The sequence below is a fragment of the Rhinopithecus roxellana genome, chromosome 21 (genome assembly GCF_007565055.1).
Source record: "Rhinopithecus roxellana isolate Shanxi Qingling chromosome 21, ASM756505v1, whole genome shotgun sequence".
NCBI classification, from domain to species: domain Eukaryota; kingdom Metazoa; phylum Chordata; class Mammalia; order Primates; family Cercopithecidae; genus Rhinopithecus; species Rhinopithecus roxellana.
Window position 1 is genome coordinate 61,769,316 of NC_044569.1, and position 22,797 is coordinate 61,792,112.

The 22,797-nt window shown below is 43.2% G+C and overlaps 1 protein-coding gene across 3 annotated transcripts in view; it reads right to left on the reverse strand.

Annotated features, from left to right (window-relative positions):
- ATP8B1 (ATPase phospholipid transporting 8B1) overlaps positions 1-22,797 on the reverse strand; it is a 151,687-nt gene that overhangs the window by 40,895 nt on the left and 87,995 nt on the right. For all 3 annotated transcript variants that reach the window (XM_030926161.1, XM_010374682.2, XM_030926160.1), the window contains exons 3-13: positions 19,356-19,453; positions 17,420-17,533; positions 13,495-13,593; positions 13,319-13,380; positions 10,406-10,478; positions 10,229-10,299; positions 7,804-7,886; positions 7,525-7,683; positions 6,932-7,020; positions 3,832-4,022; positions 335-543 (exon numbers count right to left, since the gene is read on the reverse strand). In XM_030926161.1, coding sequence (XP_030782021.1) covers positions 335-543; positions 3,832-4,022; positions 6,932-7,020; positions 7,525-7,683; positions 7,804-7,886; positions 10,229-10,299; positions 10,406-10,478; positions 13,319-13,380; positions 13,495-13,593; positions 17,420-17,533; positions 19,356-19,453 — 1,248 coding nt within the window. The remainder of the gene's footprint in view (positions 1-334; positions 544-3,831; positions 4,023-6,931; positions 7,021-7,524; positions 7,684-7,803; positions 7,887-10,228; positions 10,300-10,405; positions 10,479-13,318; positions 13,381-13,494; positions 13,594-17,419; positions 17,534-19,355; positions 19,454-22,797) is intronic.

Genomic DNA, 22,797 nt, shown 5'->3' on the forward strand with positions numbered 1-22,797 from the left:
GTAGAGATGGGGTTTTGCCACATTGGCAAGGCTGGTCTTGAATCCCTGACCTCGTGGGATCTATCTGCTTCACCCTCCCAAAGTGCTGGGATTACAAGCATGAGCCACCGCCCCTGCCGTGATCCCACTTTTGGCCGCTGTCCTCTCCCATGCATGTGTCCCCAGTGCTGTCCATGGTGCTTCTCTGGTGCTCAGCTGGAGAATGGTCCCAGCAGCAGGACTCTGCATTGGGAGGGCACCAGCAATGCCAGGAGACAGGCTCTGGTCCAGGTAGTGCCCTGCACACGGCAGGCAGCCCCACTTACCCAGAAAATGAGTGACGGCTTCCACTCACCGTATATCTGCCCGTTGATACAGCACTTTTTAAAGGTCATGATATTTTGTGTGAGTGTCCCCGTCTTATCAGAGAAGATATAATGGATCTGCCCGAGCTGTTCATTGAGTGTGGTGGTTCTAGCTTTTGCAGGTGTGTCCTTCTCAGCATAGTACATTTGCAGGTCCCAGTTGATGAAGTGACTCTGTCCAAGACGAATCACTTCCACGCTAGGAAGACAGAAGATTATTTTCCGTAAGGAGCTCAGATGTGAGTGGCAAGTAGTAGAGATTTTATTCTCATTGTACAGATAAGAGCAAGCTGCTTATTTACTGCTATGGTCTGAATGTTAGAATCCCCCTCCAAATTCATATGTTGAAACCCAGTCCCCAATTCAACAGTATTGAGGTGGGGCCTTTCGAAGGTCATTAGGTCATGAGGGCTCCACCCTTATGAATGGGATTAGTGCCCTTAATAAGGGGCTCAAAGGAGCTTGCTTGCCCCTTCTGCCATGTGAGGATGTAGCTAGAAGGCACCGGCTGTGCCTATAAAGGGGAAAGTGAGCCATTGCCAGACCCTGAATCTGCCGATGCTTTGATTTGAGACTTCCCAGCCTCCAGAACTGTGAGCAATAAATTTCAAAGATCTTTTGTTACATCAGCCCAAACTAAGCCCTCTCCAAGGAGACAAGCCTATGCACTCAGCCTCTGGTTTCTCCTAACCACATGCATCATTCTCAGGCATCAGGGTCAAGCTGATTTTAGACAAGTAATTTCCATTCAAAATTGCTCAGTGAGATTTGCCACTCACTCCTGGGCACATTTAGCCAAGGCACCCATGTTCAGAATCCACAGCCCAGCAGAATGGATGACACAGCAACAATGACAGAGCAGTGGACACAGCAAGACTGACTCTTCTCCCCCATTCCCCATAGCACCCAGGAGCACTGGAATGGCCACGTTCACCTTTGCCCTCAGTGGTAGGGCAGAGGGAGTGAGAACACCCTAGGGTACAGACTCCTCTGCGCTCTCAAATAGGGCAAAAGGCTTTTGACAAATACCCCAAATCATGATCCCTAAATTATGATAAGGTTATAGAATATCCAAAATAAGATATTATAAAAGGATCATCTGCATTTTAAAACTGTAAGGGACATTACCTATCTCAGTTATAAGGAAGCTGTTTACATAGCCAGCAATTGTTAGGTGGGCAAAGGAAGTCCATAACAAGTTAAACAGATGGAAAAATAATGCTCTCCCCACATCTTTCCCTTCCATAAATATTTCTTAAGTGCCTACTATGCACCAGATACCATTCTAGGTCCAGGGGACGTGTCTGTAAACAAAACAAAGTCCGTTCTCTTAAGGAGGTTACTTTCTAGTAGAGACAGACAAATATATAAACTAATAAAGAGAGGCTGTATCAGAGACAGAAGTTCTCTGCGGAAAATCAAAGCAGAGGCCAGGTATGGTGGCTCACGCCTGTAATCCCAACACTTTGGGAGGTCGAGGTGGGCAGATCATGAGGTCAGGAGTTCGAGACCAGCCTGACCAACATGGTGAAACCCCATCTCTACTAAAAACACAAAAATTAGCCAGGCATGGTAGCATATGCTTGTAATCCCACCTACTAGGGAGGCTGAGGTAGCGGAATCACTTGAACCCGGCAGGTGGAGGTTGCAGTGAGTTGAGATCGTGCTCCTGCATTCCAGCCTGGGAAACAGAGCAAGACTCTGTCTCAAAACAAAACAAACAACAAACAAACAAAAATCAAAGCAAAGCAAGGTAAGGAGATATGAAGATCTCCACGGAGGAGAAGTGGTCAGAAACAGAATGAGTCAGGAAAGGCCACGGTAATAAGGTGTTGTCTGAGTAGAGTCCTTTTTAGTGAAAGGGGAGCAGATAGATACCTACATAAGGATGCTCCTGGCAGAGAAAAGAGCAGGTACAAAGGCCCTGTGGCAGGAAGAATATCAAGGGGCCAGAGTGGCAGAAGCCCAGGGAGGTGGGCTGAGGTGCAGAAGGTACAGGCAGAGTGGAAGGCTGAGCACCAGATCACACTTGGGGCCTTGCGGGGTGCGTTTATTCTGAATGAGGGTTGAAGTCAAAGCAGAGATACTATCTGGAAGAACTTGCTCCAGCATGTTTTCAAAGGACCTTTATCTCCAAGAAAATAAAGAAATCATATTTGTCACGTGACATACCTTTATACAAAATTATGTATACAGTTTCTTTTATAATACACATTGATAGTTTTAGGCAAAATTCTCTGTGTAACAGTTCCCTTGACAAAGGTAACACTCATCTCAGTTTTTCTCACAGTAGCCGTGGAACAGATGGCTGCCCCAGGGCTTTCCTTCATGTTAGAAGAACAACAGTAACTACGTGTAATCAAATTAAAAATAAAGCAAATGCACATATAATGACACTAAAATAAAATAAATGCCTCTAATTATAGGTGTGTATGTGATCCCTATGTCTCTGGGCTATTCTTTATCAGAACTAAGAATGAACTGTGGCTGCTGGGTTTATTCCAAAGCACTAACCCTCCCAAAAAGCTCTCAAAGTCAGTTTGGCCAAGGGCAGTGAACTTTCCTGTTAAAAAGAGAAAATTCCCGGGCGTGGTGACTCACGCCTGTAATTCTAGCACTTTGGGAGGCGAGGTGGGCAGATCACCTGAGGTCAGGAGTTCAAGACCAGCCTGGCCAACTTGGTGAAACCCGTCTCTACTAAAAAGACAAGTAGCCAGGTGTGGTGGCGGGCACCTGTGATCCCAGCTACTCAGGAGGCTGAGGCAGGAGAATCGCTTGAACCCGGGAGGCGGAAGTTGCAGTGAGCCAAGATCATGCCATTGCACTCCTGCCTAGGCAACAAGAGTGAAACTCCATCTCGAAAAAAAAAAGTAAAAGTGAAAAATTAAGAACTATCACCAAATCAGCTGCTTACCACTTATCAGAGATATATGCCCCTGACTTTGTTGTTGTGATTGAGATTTGAGATGAAAAAGAGAACATTTTGAGAGGTTGATGAAGGACAGGGAATTTCTTTCCTACCAGGAGGTAGTGGCCAGAAAGCACAAGTTCTCCACCTTAGGTGTGGCAGATGATAATAAGGAAGGCTCAGATAAGAGGTGAGGACCACTTCGGAAAGAGAAAACTAAGTTTTTCCATCACATGCTAAATCTTCCCCTCCTCCCAGGTTCTTTCTGAAGTCTGGGCTTTGGAACCCGGTGTGAAGGGAACCTCACTAATAAGACAATGACTACAGGAGTATCAATCGATCTTTGAAATTCCCTAGCCTTATCTGCAAACAGGATGAGATAAAAGGTGCCTGGCACAGAGTGGATACTCAAATGTTAATTTCCTTTTCCTCTCTTACTCTCAGTTCTGAAATGAACGTGATTTTCTTACCTGTTCTTTGTGACCTTTGAAACAATGATTGTTAGAAATGAAGGCACTACGTTGGGAGAAGGTACAACACTCTTCCATTAAAGCAAAATGCCAGAGAGGACAGCCTTACCTGACATAGAGAGAGATGGGTACCATGGTATTGAGAACAATGATATAGCCCCAGAAATTGAGGAATCCACGGTAGGAGGGTGTATCATCTTCTCCATCATAGAGATACCAAGAGTAATTGCCCACCTGTGCTTCCCAATAAGCATGGCCGATGGCAAGACCAGCAGAAAGCAGCGTAAGAACAACAAAGATCTAGAAGACAGAAAACATTTAAATGCATTCTGAAGATGGATTTCCAACCTCTTGCATCTCCTAGATGCTAATTAACCTTACTCAATACTTCATATGTTTGAGAATTTAGTAGTCTGTAAAAATAATGTATGTCAAATAAAAACAGCGCCAACATAATGCTTTGAAAGTCTATTTGATTGCTACGATTGACTGATGTATCCTACATCTCCCACAGAAGGTGAGGTTTTGTTCCCAAAATTATCTTTCAAAAGAGAAGGTGGTGTCTTATATTCAAATCCTTGAAGAGTCTTATATTGTAGGGCATTCTCTCAATTATGTTTACTTTGAACAATAACATACTGTTTGGGGAAGTTATCTTACTTAGCATGAAACAACTTCCGACAAGGCTGAATTGGAAAACTGGAATGCGTATAGAAAATATTCAACAGATTTTTTTTTAAGACAGTCTCACTGTATCGCTCAGGCTGGAGTGCAGTGGTGCCACTGTGGCTCACTACAACCTCCACCTCCCTGGTTCAAACAATTCTCATGCCTCAGCCTCCTGAGTAGCTGGGATTACAGGCACACGCCACCACGCCTGGCTAATATTTGTCTTTTTAGTAGAGATGAGTTTAACCATGTTGGCCAGGCTGGTCTGGAACTCCTGACCTCAAGTGATTTGCCTGCCTCAGTCTCCCAAATTGCTGGGATTACAGGTGGCCCTCACCCAACCAGAATTTTTTTTTTCAGGGTAACAAAATTTCATCTATATTTGGGCCATTATTCCTTAAGGTGTAATGTCACAAGTATTGCATAACTTTGTAAAATAAGATCACTTAAGAAGCAATATGATAAGTATTATGTTGTAGAAGTTATGAGCATATATTTAGGGAAGGAATAAAAAGTCAACTCTCCTAGTGGTACTCAGAGATTTGCAAATGGGAATAAAATTCCAGAGACAAATTTAAATATCTGAACACAGACTCCAAAAGTGCTATATCTCACAACTTTGTCGTGGAAATCGCAGAGTGCCAATAGGCTTTTGAGAGTGCCGCACTCATAACCACAACCATGACACCAGCAATGACTGTGAAAAGTTCAAATACAATTCTCATGAAACAAGAAAGCAGGGGAAAATGTTTCTTAAATTATTATTTTTATCTGATTTTAAATATGTATATGCAATCAAAGAGTAAGTATTAGAAGTATGCATTCAAATTGAACTAAATACTTGAAAACATTTTCGGCCGGGCGCGGTGGCTCAAGCCTGTAATCCCAGCACTTTGGGAGGCCGAGATGGGCGGATCACGAGGTCAGGAGATCGAGACCATCCTGGCTAACACGGTGAAACCCCGTCTCTACTAAAAAAAAAAACTACAAAAAACTAGCCGGGCGAGGTGGCGGCGCCTGTAGTCCCAGCTACCCGGGAGGCTGAGGCAGGAGAATGGCGTGAACCTGGGAGGCGGAGCTTGCAGTGAGCTGAGATCCGACCACTGCACTCCAGCCTGGGTGACAGAGCGAGACTCCGTCTCAAAAAAAATAAAATAAAATAAAATAAAATAAAATAAAATAAAAAAAGAAAACATTTTCGTTGGGAAATAGAAGGAGTGCTTAATATTTGGGGTCACCACATGGGCAGAAAAGTGCAAACATAGCAGGTCTGAGACTGCTTCCTCCGAAGCCTGCTTGCAAGGTTTGCCCTGGGCTGGTATCTGGTAACTTAGATGTTTGGAGGATTTCCCGGTTATTTTTTATTCTCTGATGAGAACAGCTCATGGGCTGGGTGCAGTGGCTCATGCTCGTAATCCCAGCACTTTGGGAGGCCGAGGCGGGCAGATCACTTGAGGTCAGGGGTTCGAGACCAGCCTGGCCAACATGGTGAAACCCCATCTCTACCAAAAATACAAAAATTAGCCAAGTGGAGTGGCAGCTGCCTGTAATCCCAGCTACTTGGGAGGCTGAGGCAGGAGAATCACTTGAACCTGGGAGGCAGAGATTGCAGTGAACCAAGATCATGCCGTTGCACTCTAGCCTGGGCAGATGGGCGAAACTCCATCTCAAAAAAAAAAAAAAAAAGAATAACTCACGATGCCTAACTGTGCAAACAGCATGGTTTATGCTGACCATCTGTATTCTTTTGGGGAGTCTAGAGTTTTTTTGTTAAAAACCCTTGACACCGAGTCTCTCATGGGCTTCCCTGGTATAGACAACATTTCACTTGTGGTGTCATTAATTGCTGCTGGGAGAAGTAAGTGCTTATTTTGTGTGTGGCTTGGTGGGGAGCGTGGGCGGGATGGCAGACTTTTGGAAGCTTGCACTTGGTTTCCTTTGCACTTTGCTCCATGAGCCTTTGGCTGATCGTGCTCTGTGTCCTTTTGTTGTAATGAGTCACAGCTGTGAATACAACTATGTGCTGGGGCCTATGAGTCCTTCCAGTGAATCATCAAACCTGAGAGTGATCTTGGGGGTCCTTGACATACTTTATTTTAAGCCTTGCCTTGTATTTGGAGCTATACAGTAGACGTTGCGGGGTGGGGGGCCCAGGGGAGGTTTGCTTCTAAGAGAACTGCCTCTATGGGAAAGTAACAGCAATGAAATCAACCCTACATTGACTTCAGGAGTCCAGCTTCACTAATTTATCTAGGGCGTCTGGGTTTTCCAGTTCCCGTCATCAAAGCACTCAGGGCACCCTACAACTGAAATTTCCCTTCCCAAGGGGATTCTCCTGTTAAAAGTATGGCATTTCTGAGAAAAAGTGAGGTGTTTTTGAGAAAAATCCCTTCTTCCTGCATTTGAAGCTTGGAGTGCCCAAGAATTTTTCTGTTCCACCTAAAGAGGTAAGATTTCTTTGTATTAGAAAAACATACAATAATATTAGCACAAAAGACAGTAATCTAGATGAGAGATCTACTGAGATGAAAAATAAATACCGTGTAAACCATGTAGTTCATCAAGTAATCAATTTTAGTTCTTTTAAATCTGGTTTTCCCACTATTCTTCATTATTTTAGTGTCAGCACCTGAAAATGGAAAATTCAATGTAATTATCAATTGGGAAAAAAATCAATTCACTAGCTCGCCAATAAAATTACTCGTCTTGGCCAGGCATGGTGGTTTACACCTGTAATCCCAGCACTTTTGGAGGCTGAGGTGGTCGGATCACCTGAGGTCAGGGGTTCGAGGCCAGCCTGGCCAACATGGCAAAACCGTCTCTACTAAAAATACAAAAATTAGCTGGGCATGGTAGCACATGCCTATAATCCCAGCTACTCTGGAGGCTGAGACAGGAGAATCACTTGAACCCAGGAGGCAGAGGTTGCAGTGAGCTGAGACCGCACTGCTGCACTCCAGCCTGGGTTACAGAGTCAGGCTCTGTCTCAAAAAAAAAAAAAAAAAAAAAAGAATAGCTCACGATGCTATTACTCTTCTTTTGGTTTTGATAGAGAAAGGACAGAAAAGCAATCCCCTCCTTTAAGTCTTTAAAGATCATAGCTGATTAATTTCCCAAGAAACTCTGAAAGTACCTGCAAAAATGACTAAGCCATGGCAGAAATCGGTGTTCCTAATTACACAGCCACGTAACAAAATTTTATCAGCATCCAAAGGAAAACTTGTGTTTCTCCAAAATAGTGTTCCCGTAAACTTATCTAGTCGGTTATTGGGTTCTTCACATTCAATAAAACCTTTTGAAAATATAAGATTCACATAATTAATCGCATACAAAACTCTTTCTGGTTTTAATCAATAGGAATTGAACCAAGCAACTAAAATTTAAAGCAAAGTAAGACATGTTTTGTACAAACCATCAAATGTTGCCAATGTATCTTCTCTTTGGAGGTACTGGTCTGTGATTTCAAGTGACATCTTAAATTTTAAATTGGTTTCTCTAAAGGAAGGGGGAAAAATGAATTAAATGAACCAATTTTCGAGTTCAAAATGGATGTTAATCATCCAAAGTTACATTAGCCGTATCTAGACATGAAGGCTAAATAATTAGCTGTTTCTATTTTCAAACTCTGTTCACCTTGGAATTTCAGGTTTGGATAAGGTTATGCCCTGAACTAGAGAACATGTCTGACCTTGGGAAATGTTGGTTCCCTTCACTGTTTGTTGTTGTCAAGGTTAGCACAGAGGTGCCCACAAACATCCTTCTCACTGACTTGACTTTACCACCAGCTGGGACTACCAAAGGGCTATTTGAAAATGTAGCATCTAATATTTAATCATAATAAGATGATTCTACAACGTGTATTTGTTACAGAAATTCTGTTTCACCCTGTCAAATTCTTTTCCAGAGTGAATAACTGGATCACATGTTTTTGAAAGATAATTTCATTTGGAAAAGGAGGTGGTAGCTTTACTCCCAGTTGCCCCACCATAGTGCAAGGTAAAGTCGTGGGTGAGCACAAGGGCAGGCTGGGGACAGGGTGAGGCTGCCTTCTCATGACTGATGGCTTTATATAGGATTCAGGAACACTCAGGAATTTCCATGGACTAGGTAAGTTCATTCTCAGCCTCACCATTCTGTTCTGACAGGGCATGTTAGGAACTTATGTCTTTGTGAAGCTTTAGAATCTCTCATGGAAATAATAGCAGTTTTATAGTCCAGAATAAACAGTCAGTTGGGCGCGGTGGCTCACGCCTGTAATCCCAGCACTTTGGGAGGCAGAGGCAGGCAGATCACTTGAGGTCAGGAGTTTGAGACCAACCTGACAACACAAAGCTCCATCAGGCAACTGCCCATACTCCAATTTGGGTATAGCCTCAAGGCCTTAAAGGGAATGCAGTGTCTTTGTCAGTTAAGCCTTTACAATTAAGACGTGGTTAATTGGTTTTAAGTTTTTCTCAAAAAAAAAAAAAAAAAAGTGTGATAGATTTCCAACAGTCAATTGATCTATGAAGCAAAGACAGCCCTAGTTTTCTCTTTTTTTTTTTTAAATTGAGACAAGTCTCTCTCTGTCGCCGAGGCTGGAGTGCAGTGGCACGATCTCAGCTCACTGCAAGCTCCGCCTCCCGTGTTCACGCCATTCTCCTGCCTCAGCCTCCAGAGTAGCTGGCACTACAGGCGCCCGCCACCCCACCTGGCTAATTTTTTGTATTTTTAGTAGAGACGGGGTTTCAGCGTGTTAGCCAGGATGATCTCCATCTCCTGACCTCGTGATCTGCCCGCCTCAGCCTCCCAAAGTGCTGGGATAACAGGTGTGAGCCACCGCACCCAGCCAGCCCTAGTTTTCAGTCTCATGATTTCGGCTCTCTGTAAAGCAGTGTATGCATATCTGGAGCATGAGGCACGAGGAGCAGAGGGAGCAATGTCCCAACTCTACCACTCACTGTGTGACCTTGGGCAGGCTGCTGCACCTCCCTGGGCCTCCGATTCCTCATGGGTAATACAGACCAGTAATATTCATCTCACATGGTCATTTAGAGGATTAAATGAGCTAATATGTAAAGTGCCTGCAACCTCGTGAGCACTCAATAAATGCCTTGAAAACTGGTCAGAAAACTGGTCAAAAACAGAACTTCATTCTCTTTTAAATGATAGCATAGTAACCAAAACCAACACAAGAAGAATTCAGAATTGCCTATTGAGGCCAGGTGCAGTGGCTCACCCCTGTAATCCCAGCACTTTGGCAGGCCGAGACGGGCAGATCACTTGAGATCAGGAGATCGAGACCAGCCTGGCTAACATGGTGAAACCCCATCTCTACTAAAAACACAAAAATTAGCTGGGTGTTGGGGCTGGCGCCTGTAATCTCAGTTACTCAAGAGGCTGAGGCAGGAGAATTGTTTGAACCCAGCGGGTGTGGAGGTTGCAGTGAGCTGAGATAGCTCCACTACACTCCAACCTGCACAACAGAGTGAGACTCTGTCTCAAAAATAAATAAATAAATTGCCTATTGGTAAAGACTTTAAAAATCTGTTCCTTTCTCTGACACAGATAATAACCTCAGTATTATTCATATCTGTCTGGACACTGCTCAGCAGTTGATAAAGGGCTCAGACAGATATGCGCCTTTCTGATCTTTTACCTTCCCTGAGAGGTGGTGAAAGGCAGGTAGTTAGAGCTCTGCTTCACAGAGGGGCAAAGGTGAGATCGGTAGGGACAGGCAGCAGGTGGCAGAGGCAAGGCCAGATATCAATCCCTCTGGTCCAGAATGCTCCGATTTCAATGGAATGAATGTGCCTTCAAAGACCAGCTTTAAATGAGGCCCATCGAGACACACTTACCCATCCAGTTCTGCTGTTTCCACATAGCAGAGGCTGTTCGGCTCAGAGCTAGACAGCAGGAGAATGTCAGCCTGTCCAAAAGAAAACACACCAATAACACCGAGACCCTGAGGGAGAAGCCGAGCGCAGGGGCTGGGGGAGAACAAGGAACAAGAGAAGCAGAAGTTGGTCACTTACTGGAACAAAATCATTTTTTTTCAGACGAATGACGTCTCCAACTTGAATGTCTTTCCATTTGGCAACTTTGAACCTAAGGATTAAAAATAATGAGGATTTATTGAAATTTTAAGTTACAGGCAAGGGAATTACTATTCTTTCTGGATGTTACAGATTCTGGAAAATGTGTAAGTCACAGAGAAAATGATAAAATTTTGCTTTTCAATGACGTAGACATATTAAGTGGGCATGAAAATCGTATTGACCTCTGAAGGAAGCAATGATGATGACTTGATATGCTCTTTCCCTCTAGGTCATGTAAGGAAGAGTTTATGGGGGCCACTTATGTTCGTGGCAGGGAATTGCCACCGCCTTTTGTTTTTGCTTATGTCCAACTCGCCTCCCTGCTGTGTTCCTTCTTAGTGACCCATCACTTGCTCCGTGCTGGTCCCAGGACAGGAGCACCTACGTTATGGCACCCACGAGGGCCTGCCAGAGTCTTCGTGGGGGCTTCAGAGCTTGCCTACTCTCTACTGTTTAAATTATCTTTATTATTTAATTATTAATTATTATTATTTTTTTTTATTGAGACAGAGTCTCGCTCCGTTTCCCAGGCTAGAGTGCAGTGGCACGATCTCAGCTCACTGCAACTTCTGCCTTCTGGGGTTCAAGAGATTTTCCTGCCTCAGCCTCCTGAGTAGCTGCAACTACAGGCACGTGCCACCACGCCCGACTAATTTTTGTATTTTTAGTAGAGATGGGTTTTTACCATGTTGGCCAGGCTGGTCTCGAACTCCTGACCTCAGGTGATCAACAGAGCTGGGCCTCCCAAAGTGCTGGGATTATAGGCATGAGCCACCTCACCTGGCCTGTTAACTTCTTAATTATAAAGGCTTAACTGGCAAAGACACTGCATTCCCTTTAAGGCCCCGAGGTTACACACAAATTGGATTATGGTCAGTTGTCTAATGGAGATTTGTGTTGTCAGCACAACTTGTGTTTATACAACTCCTTCAGCCTCCCTAGCACATCATCTTCAGGGCTTTGCTCAGTCTTGACATCTTTCCCCACATTCCCTTGCTAAAGTGACTTTTGCCTTCCCTGAACTGTCAGAGCATTTTGTTTTTATCGTTTTTTATTCTGATATGGATTTTATTAGAATGATGTGTGTAGGTGTCTCATCTTCTGTCTTGAACTGTAAGTTTCTCAAGGATACTGTCCTGCCTCCAACATGCAGAAAGTGCTCCATAAGTGTTTGTTAATTTAATGTAGTCAACTGTGACAAAAGCACAAACTCAGCGATCAGTAATGAGTTGTTTTTTGAGCAAGAGCCTCCAGGCAGAACTGCAAATTCAAGTGCTAAAAATAGTAACTAAGGCCTAATTCCAAGACTTTTTATGTGTCAACACTGAGGAAAATAACCTGACTTACAGCTGTACTTCCACCCTGTATAATTCAAATATAGACTATACCAAGCTATAAATGTGTTTAGGTGGTTTTTTTTTCCCTTGCAAATAAAAAAATTATGTTCCAAAGTTACCTTTCAAGTGTCAAAAGACAAAATCACAACAATTTAAAGATCTTTGTTTACAATTCTAAGATTAGGAAACACTTCATTCAGTAAAACAGAATAAGTGTCCCAATGAGACTAGCAGAAGAGGTTGTTGTTGTTGTTGTTGTTGTTAAGAGAGGAGTCTCGCTAAGTTGGCCAGGCTGGCCTCGAAGTCCTGGCCTCAAGTGATCCTCCTGCCTTGGCCTCCCAAAGTACTGAGATTACAGGTGTGAGCCACCGTGCCTGGCCAGCCCATATGTTTAGCCTGTACCATAGCTACTACACTGGTAAAGAGGAGCTGTGGGTTGCCTTGAATTTGGAAATCTAGCGTGCATGTCTGGCAGGGCCATGGCTTGAGCAGCCCTTGCAGTGGGGTCACAATTCTAACAGAATTGCCTCCAATATTTCAGTATTCAGAATTGCCTTCTAATAGCCCTGCCGAGAAGGTGCAGGCCTATCCATTTGTCATTTCAGACTTACATGCAAATTTCTATTTTAAAAATTTCAGAAATATTGAAATGTAAAACATCTACAATTTCATTTATTGAAAGATAAGCCAATTTTTTTTTTAAAATCCTGGAGTTAAGAATTGTGTACTAAATTCTTGTGACATTACAGGAACTGGGGTATAAACATATATTAAAAATGTATTTTAAATCTCCAGGTCATTTTTGGCCATAAATGAATGGCAGATAAACATATAGTGATTAGATGTCTGCCTCCAAATAAATTAATTTTATTATTTATAGTAGGTTCATTATGTCCACTGGGTATATCATTTGTATATGTGAAAATCTTTAAAACAATATTATAGTTTAAAACTTTTAAAAGTGTTGATATGTTAACAATTTTAATGAATATTTCCTATGGAATTTAGTGCCCAAAGTAGTCATCTTTTTATCTATTTTTATCACTATCCTTATTAGATATATTACAAAAGGGGTACATACTCATTAAAAAGATAATTTAAGACCAGGTGTGGTGGCTCATGCCTGTAATCCCAACACTTTGGGAGATTGAGGAGGGCAGATAACTTGAGGTCAGGAGTTTGAGACCAGCCTGGCCAACATGGTGAAACCCTGTCTCTACTAAAAGTACAAAAATTAGCTGAGTGTGGTGGTGCATGCCTGTAATCCCATCTACTTGGGAGGCTGAGGCAGGAAAATTGCTTGAACCTGGGAGGTGGAGGTTGCAGTGAGCCAAGATCGCGCTACTGCACTCCAGCCTGGGTGACAGAGTGAGACTCTGTCTCGAAAAAGAAAAAAAAAAGTTAATGTACTAATAGCCTTCTACATTGTAATAATTATCTCTGAATATGTTTCTAGGCAGAATTGTGCATTACATCCTTGAAACTCAGTTACTAATTAAAGAAGACACAGTACCTGCCATCCTTAATGACTTCACACGTCCTATTGTTGATTTCCTTATCCATTTTATGGCGAGCCTTGAGAAGGAAGATGGGGAAATGCTGTTTTAAACGTCTCAATACAGAAGGAAGGCATGAGAACTTAAAGTCAATTCAAAGCAATGAGTAGAAGGTTGTATGAGAAATCCTCACCACATCATCCACCAGGTCTTTGATTGCAGTGACCCCCAGCACCAGAAGCAGGGGCACTAGTGTGGTGTACCAAGCCAGGGTAGAGATTTGAGGAATTGCCTAAAAGAATAAAACGGCTTATGTGTGTGTCCATGAAGGCATATCAAGCTTACAGGTAACTTATTGCTAATTCTAAGCTTGCTAATTCCAAGTCTCATCTCCGTCATCACGTAAGTCTACATCCTGCAGAGTGTGTAGGAAAGGCTCTTTAAGCATCTGGACAACCTCCTTCTAGTGGTTCTCTCTAGCTTCTGGACACCTGGAACAGAGCCTAGAGGGCAGTGGCTCCTGAAATCATCTCATTGCGACCTTAACTGGACACCAAGGGAGTTTTGTATCATGATACCTAAAAGAGAGTTGCTCTAAATATTTTGTGAAAATCATATTTAACTGGGGGTGAGGGGGTAGGAGTGGCAAAGGAGAAGTCTCGTCTTAACTTTTTTTTTTTGAGATGGAGTCTCCCTCTGTCACCCAGGCTGGAGTGTAGTGGCACAATTTTGGCTCACTAAAACCTCTACCTCCCAGGTTCAAGTGATTATCCTTCCTCAGCCTCCTGAGCAGCTGGGATTATAGGTGTGTGCCACCACACCCGGCTAATTTTTTTGTATTTTTAGTAGAGATGGGTTTTCACCATGTTGGCCAGGTTGGTCTCGAACTCCTGACCTCAGGCAATCTTCCTGCCTTAGCCTCCCAAAGTGCTGGGATTACAGGTGTGAGCCACCATGCCTGGCCAAAGTCATCTTAACTTTTAAGGAATGCATGCATAGTAGGTTCTGCACTGCAGGTTTCTCAGCCAGTGGTTTCTGAGGATCCCATGTTAGAGGCAAAGATGGCAGGAGGTACTAGCTGCCTCTGAAAGTGAGGGATTAGGGAGAGCATCTCTGAGGGCATTAGAAGAAAGTGCTTCCTTCATGATCATCACTATTGGCCTATCCAAGAAAGTGAGATGGCCTTGCAAGAAGCCCTACCTCCATCAAGACAGCCTCTAAGTTTGAATAAAGATTGGGACACAAGTTTAATAAAGTTATTTCATAACCATCCTCCTGATCAGTGGGCTATATAATGTAGTGGTTAAAATGACAGGCTTTGAAGTCAACTCCTAGATCCAAGGCTTAGTCAGCTTTACCATTTATGGCTTATGGGACTTTGAGCAAGTTACTTTAGCTTACTAGGCCTCAGCTCTTCTCTGCAAAATGGAGGTCATGCCAGGCCTGACCTTCTAGACTAGAAGAATTAAGTGTAATGACAACACAAGTTAAGAAGCTACCTACGGCTATTACTGTTATCCTAATTTGGATTGCTGACATTAAGAGGAGATAACTGGGCCAGGTGGGGTGGTTCACGCCTATAATCCCAACACTTTGGGAGGCCGAGGTGGGCAGATCACCTGAGGTTGGAAGTTTGAGACCAGCCTGACCAACATAGAGAAACCCCGTCTCTACTAAAAATACAAAATTAGCCAGGTGTGGTGGCGCATGCCTGTGTAATTCCAGCTACTCAGGAGGCTGAGGCAGAAGAATGGCTTGAACCTGGGAGGCGGCGGCTGTGGTGAGCTGAGATCACACCATTGCACTCCAGCCTTGACAACAAAAGTGAAAGTCCATTTCAAAAAAAAAAAAGAGAAGATAACTGCAGTTGGAAGACAGAAAGATCCTTCTTCCCCCATCATGGTGAATATGTGAAACTCCTCTCCCCTGCTAGAAGGAAGTAAGGGAAAATGGCCTACTTCCTATAGAGCTGCACCTTAGAGTTCGCAGTGCTAACCTCGACACACACCTGTCTAAGCATCTCCTTTGATAACAGGGCCATCCTTTACTACTGACTTGCAGGTCTTTCAGTTTCCTAAATCATTGCGTATCCATTTCTCCTTAGCATCGCCTCTTCTTTTTCCCTCCTCTCCACGCATCCTCCATTCCCACCTAGACACACATTCTACCCCACTTTCATAAAACCTTAGAGGGTCAATCCCGGCAGGTATAAGTTTTCCAAATCCAACGCTTGCTGTAAAGAATCTGATAAAGTGCTGGCCGCAGTGGCTCATGCCTGTAATTCCAGCACTTGGGGAGGCTGAGGCGGGTGGATTAACTGAAGTCAGGAGTCTGAGACCAGCCTGGTCAACATAGTGAAACCCTATCTCTACTAAAAATACAAAAATTAGCTGGACGTGGTGGCAGGCAACTGTGATCCCAGCTACTCGGGGGACTGAGGCAGGAGAATCACTTGAACCCAAGAGAAGGAGGAGGAGGTTGCAGTGAGCCAAGATGGTGCCACCGCACTCCAGCCTGGGCAACAAGAACGAAAAAAAAAAAAAAGTCTGGTGAAACCAGGCGTATATTCTGAGCTTGAGCTTTGTAATCTGCACGGCAGACACTAAAGGTTGATTCTGGCGCTAACTAGTGTGTGTGGAGTTCCCTTGATTACAGCAACAGTTCTTGCACAGTTAAACTCATGCTCTCTGGATAACTGGATCCTTTGCCACAATTAGGAAAAAAAAATTTTTAAGTAGCCCTTTTAAAATGTAAAAACAGGCCGGGCGCAGTGGTTCAAGCCTGTAATCCCAGCACTTTGGGAGGCCGAGACGGGCGGATCACGAGGTCAGGAGATCGAGACCATCCTGGCTAACGTGGTGAAACCCCGTCTCTACTAAAAATACAAAAAAAAAAACTAGCCGGGCGAGGTGGCGGCGCCTGTAGTCCCAGCTACTCGGGAGGCTGAGGCAGGAGAATGGCGTGAACCCGGGAGGCGGAGCTTGCAGTGAGCCGAGATTGCGCCACTGCACTCCAGTCTGGGCGACATGCCTCAAAAAAAAAAAAAAAAAAAAAAAAGTAAAAACAGTTCACAAAAATAACTTACTGAAATTTATGACCAAAATTTTAATAAAAAATTAACGATCTTTTTGGGGGGAAATTCAGCATGTAAATACAATAATAAAAGACAAGCACAAAAATAGGTTTAACGTTAAGGTGCAAATAATTTTACAAAGTAAGGATTTGATTTCATTTTTTTGAGATGGAGTTTAGCTCTTGCTGTCCAAGCTGGAGTACAATGGTGGGATCTCAGCTCACTGCAATCTCCGCCTCCTGGGTTCAAGCGATTCTCTTGCCTCAGCCTCCTGAGTAGCTGGGATTACAGGCGCGCACCATCATGCCTGGCTAATTTTTCGTATTTTTAGTAGAAACGGGTTTCACCATGTTAGCCAGGCTGGTCTCGAGCTACTGACTTCAGGTGATCCACCCTCTTCGGCCTCCCAAAGTGTTGAGATTGCAGGTGTGAGCCACCACGTCCAGCTTTTTTTTTTTCTTTTTTTTCTTTTTTTTTGAGATGGAGTCTCGCTCTGTGGCCCAGGCTGGAATGCAATGGCATGATCTCGGCTCACTGCAACCACCGCCTCCCAGCTTCAAGTGATTCTCCCACCTCAGCCTTCCAAGTAGCTAGGATTACAGGCACCCGCCATCATGCCCTGCTAATTTTTGTATTTTTGTAGACATGGGGTTTCACCATGTTGGCCAGGCTGGCCTCAAACTCCTCACCTGAGGTGATCTGCTCGCCTCAGCCTCCCAAAGTGCGGGGATTACAGGCGTAGGCCACTGTGCCTGGCTGGATTTTAGTTTTATTCACTTCAGGAATACCAGTTTTAACACCAATATCAGTATAACATGAAATTTTTAAAAATACAGAATTAGAATAATATTTCCATTTGCTCCCTTTCCCTGTTCATATAGCACTGATTGAGCTGGTTCTGTGTATGAGGCACTGTTCCTTTATGTACAGATCCCTGATGCTAATATAAAACACTTTCAAGATTATTCACATTATATGTATCTACAGCTTAAATGTTATTGAGTCACTATAATTCAAACAGATTTAAGATAGCAAAAGGCATTACCTGTAAGATAAGAAGAATCAGGAAATATAAATTGGCTGCTCTCTTAAATTGCTCAAACAGATTCATTGGTATAAAGGTAAATGCGTTGTACTTGTATGTTTTAATTGCATTATTCTGTTGGAAAAAATAAGAGTCATTCTAAATGATGCTGTATTTATCACAATGTATACACATCTGCAAAAATCACTAAGTCCCACAGCTTACAGTGACAAAGGAACATAATCTATCAGAAAGATATTGAGGATTTTGGCTGGGTGCGGTGGCTCATGCCTGTAATCCCAGCACTTTGGGAGACCGAGGTGGGTGGATCACTTGAGCCTAGGAGTTTGAGACCAGCCTGGCCAATATGGTGAAACCCCATCTCTACTAAAAATACAAAAATTAGTCAGGTGTGGTGGTGCACACCTGTAGTCCCAGATACTTGGGAGGCTGAGGCAGGAGAATCACTTGAACCCGAGGGGCAGAAGTTGCAGATCATCCCCCTGCACTCCAGCCTGTGTGACAGAGTGAGACTCTGCCTTAAAAAAGAAAAGAAAAGAAAAGAAAAAAGATACTGAGATTTCTTTTAAGCTTTTAATTCTAGCCAAGCAGCCAAGCCTCAAAATGACTACTTGGAGTCTTATGACAGAGGCAGTAACAAGAAATATACATCAGACTGTGACCAAATAAATCCTGCTGTCAGATTCCTTGACCCATTAGAGACTGTTAGAAAACAGGGTAAAGGTAGACAACAACATGGCAAAAGCCAGGAAAAGTGACGCTTTTATTTAGGTGAGGAGACAGAAGACCTACTATGTAAGAAAGAGCAAAAGGTACTGTAGTGGGTTGCATTGTGTCCTGCAAAAGATATGTTCAGGTCTTAGTGCTAATACCTATGAATGGGATCTTATTTGGAAATAGGATCTTCGCAGAGATAATCAAGATGAAGTCACATGTGATTAGGACAGGCTCTAATTTAATGAGGTGCTTGTTCGGACTGGGGTCCCCATAAGAGGAAAGCTGCACATAGACACACACAGGAAGAGTGCCCCTTGAAGATGGAAGCAGAGATTGGGGTGACTTCATCTGTAAGGCAAGGAACTCCAAGGATTGCCAGTGGCCACCAGAAGCCAGGGGAGAGGCAGGGGAGTCTCCTGCAGAGGCTCCAGAAGGAGCCAACCCTACCAACACCGAGATTTCAGACTTCTGATCCCTGCATCGGGAGAGAGTGAACTTCTGTTGTTTTAAGCCATCCAGTTGTGGTACTCTGTTATGGAAGCCCTCGGAACTAAAACACACATCTTACAACATTTAAGCCCACACTTAATATTTATTATTATTATTATTGAGACAGGGTCTCACTCCTGTCACCTAGGCAGGAGTGCAATGGCACAATCTCAGCTCACTGAAATCTCTGCCTTCTGGGCTCAAGCGATTCTCCTGCCTCAGCCTCCCGAGTAGCTGAGACCATGGGCACATGCCACCGCGTCAGGCTAATTTTTGTAATTCACGTTTAATCTTTAAGCATTCTTTATCACATTCCAAAGGTAATAAGTATTTCTGAGTTGAAAATATGTTTAAAATCTCTAAATCCATTCCAGGCAGAGAAGGGGAAGACAAGCTCTTTAGAGATTCCTTTCAAACCCATTACTTTCAAGCAGGAGGCTTCTGTGCCGTCATTGTATATTCTTCCATAAAACATTTTTAGAGAGCTTAAAATTTAAAAAAGAGAGAGAAAATTTCAATCTACATAATTCTGTTTTGTTTCAAGTCACCCTCTACGCACCCCAAAGATAAACATTAATAAAAATGACATTCTATAGAAATAATAACGATTATCAATAGCCCCAGGCAGGTGGTTACATAGAAGGCAGGTGTAGCAAGAAGGTAGTAAGCATGCTAGCTACTGGAAAAAACTGCATTTTAATAAAAACAATTCAGAAAGTTAACAACTCACCGCATATTTACTCTCCTTAATACAAAAGAACTTTGTGTTCATAAAGTGAGGTTGTTCGTGGTACTTGCGATCATTTGCTTTGACTTGCCATGTACATTCTTTAAAAAAAAGGGAGAGAAGTTCGTAAGTAGCAAATTAACATGTTGTTATGAGTTGAATTGTGTCTTCCCCAGATTCAAATGTTGAAGTCCTAAACCTCCATCCCTCAGAATGTGACCTTATTTGAGGAAACTGCTCACTGCAGATGTAATCAAATGAAAGTGAAGTCATTAGAGAGGACCCTAATTCAACATGACTGATACCTTTACAAAAAGGGAAATTTGGACACAGAGATAGACAGAAGACAATGTGAAGTCACAGGGAGAAAATGGCCATCTGCAAGCCAAGGAGAGAGGGCTAGAACAGACCTCTCCCTTGTAGCTCTCAGAAGAAATCAATCCTGCTGATATCTTGATGCCTAGAGGAAGGAATAAGGATGCCGCTGCTATGAAAGCTGAGGCAAGCATACTATAAACCAGGAAGAAAATGAGGAAGCAGGTGGGGAACAGTGGCTCACGCCTGTAATCCCAGCACTTTGGGAGGCCAAGGCGGGTGGATCACGAGGTCAGGAGTTCAGGACCAGCCTGGCCAAGATGATGAAACACTGTCTCTACGAAAAATACAAAAATTAGCCGGGTGCAGTGGTGGGCACCTGTAATCCCAGCTCTTCAGGAGGCTGAGACAGGAGAATTGTTTGAACCTGAGAGGTGGAGGTTGCAGTGAACTCAGATTGCACCACTGCACTCTAGCCTGGGCAACAGAGCAAGACTCCGTTTCAAAAAAAAAGAAAAGAAAAGAAAAGAAAGAAAACGAGGAAGCACCTCTTTGGCATCAAGTTCTCCATGAACATGCATGCTGGATGAAGCTCCCTTGAGTGACGCACATAATGGAGTGAACTAGGTTTTGACGAATACCCACCAAATCGGCAGAGAGGAGAAATGAACGATGGGTGTGACACAACTATTTGTGGAGATAGGAATATATTCAAAGACACTTGAAAGTAAAAAATTACAAAAATATCAGTCTTAACAACTATAATAATAAAAATATATACTTCTGAAAATAGTATATTTCACTTTTAAAATAATGTATTATCCTTTTTTTTTTTCCTTTGAGACAGTCTCACTCTGTCACCCAGACTGGAGTGCAGTGTGTGATCTCAGCTCACCACAACCTCTGCCTCCTGGGTTCAAGTGATTCTTCTGCCTCAGCCTCCTGAGTAGCTGGGATTACAGGCGCCTGCCACCACACCTGGCTAATTTTTGTATTTTTAGTGGAGACGGGGTTTCACCATATTGGCCAGTCTGGTCTCGAACTTCTAACCTGGTGATCCGCCCGCCTTGGCCTCCCAAAGTGCTGGGATTACAGGCATGAGCCAGGGATTACAGGTGTGAGCCACTGTGCCCAGCAAAATGATGTATTTTCTAGACTCCTACTCCAAAGGAAATATAGACAATATGGCAAGAGTAACAAGTGTAGGCCAAGCACGGTGGCTCACACCTGTAATCCTAGCACTTTGGGAGGCCGAGGAGGGTGGATCACTTGAGGTCAGGCATTCAAAACCAGCCTGGCCAACACAGTGAAACCCATCTCTACTAAAAACACAAAAAATTAGTGGGGCGTGGTGGTGCATGCCTGTAATCCCAGCTACTTGGGAGGCTGAGGCAGGAGAATCTCTTGAACCTGGGAGGCAGAGGTTGCAGTGAGCCGAGATAGTGCCGCTGCACTCCAGCCTGGGTGACAGAGGGAGACTTTGTCTCAAAAAAAAAAAAAAAAAAGAAAAGAAAGTAACAAGTGTAGACTATTGAGGAATGCAAATAATTAACCTGATTGCTTTTTTAAAGCCACAATATCACTATTGAACATTTTTCTCGCATCATTTTGGCTGCCTTTCATCGGGTAATCATAACAGTTGTGTTATTACAAATGAAAATGTTCCTGGTATCTTTGTAGCTCAAGTGCAATCTTATCAAAAGGGAAAATAAAAATGGAAATATAAAGCCACTCATAAGCACTGTAATCATGTATGCAATCAGAGCAGTGCATTCCACTCAAAAAGGAGATCTCAAAGTAGGTAGATAAGATCTTATATAAGGTACTCTTGAATCCATTCTATTTGGTGGCAATTTGCAGATGCATGCACTTTTCATGGTTTACTTTAGCTCACAGATGACTTGTGACACATCCCAGCCACCAGTGTTCTAGAACACTGTTCAGAACCACTGTTCCAAATTCAGGAAGGCTGAGAAGAACAATAGACAAGATTCTTCAAGAAGACAGAAAAGGCCAATAAGGGATTTTTAAAAAGTCAATTTTAGAAATACTCAACCAGAAAGAAGAAACTGCCCTGTTACGGAGCTGGACATAAAGAGCTTTCCCACCCCGCCTCTGGTCCATCCCCCTTGTGGCTCTGTAAATTTGCTTCATAATTAAGCCATCAAGCTGGTGGTGGCTCTGATTGGTCCCAGCACTATACCCTCATCCCTGGCCAATTTTGATTTGGATGATTCAGACAGAGAGGGTGGCATCTGACCTCGAGTAGGAGCAGTGAGGGGTTACCAGAAATGACCTTGATCTCTTAATTTTACACTTCTGCCAATACTGTGGGGAGCCTGGAGAAAGTAACCAGTATGTCTTTGTCTGCAATTGAACCACAAACATGTTTTTACTCAATTTTAGAAATCTGACTGCAGTCAAGTAATCAATAACCCTATTTCCAGTTAAAGATCTTTGTTTGGCCTAATTCAGACAAATCAGGGGACAAAAAAATTGATGTCTACTCCTGATTCATCTATGAGTTTAGACTAATTGCTTGAGCTGTATTTCAATGAGATACCATGAAAGTATGAAAACAGAGTTCTGTGGACAAACACACTTGCAGAAGACAGCACCTTGCAACCCTCTCTTGGAAGTTCAATGGATTTGCTGGTACATTAAAGGCTGTGAGAAGTCCTGTAGCAAATAAACTGATTGTATTTTATAAGTTAAATGTTTCAAGATGCTTTAATATGTAAAATAGCTTTTCCAAAATTAATATAATCACAGGCACTTTTAAAAAAATCACAGATCACTTGTTAACATGAGTCAAGAAGCGTTGCACTGACGCACATGCCTTTTGGAAGGGCAACAAAACAGCACGCAGAGGAATTGACCTTTTTGAGCAAACATTTATTTTAAGTGTCTGCTTGGAACAGAGAACTTTACTGGACACTTGGACTACAAAAATAATTTACAGAAAAAATAGGCATCTTGCCCCATTTTCTTTTTTGTCCTTCTTTCTTTTTCTTTGTTCTTTTCTTTTCTTTTTTGAGACGGAGTCTTGCTCTGTTGTCCAGGGTGGAGTGCAGTGGCGTGATCTCAGCTCACCGCAGCCTCTGTCTCCCAGGTTCAAGCAATTCTCCTA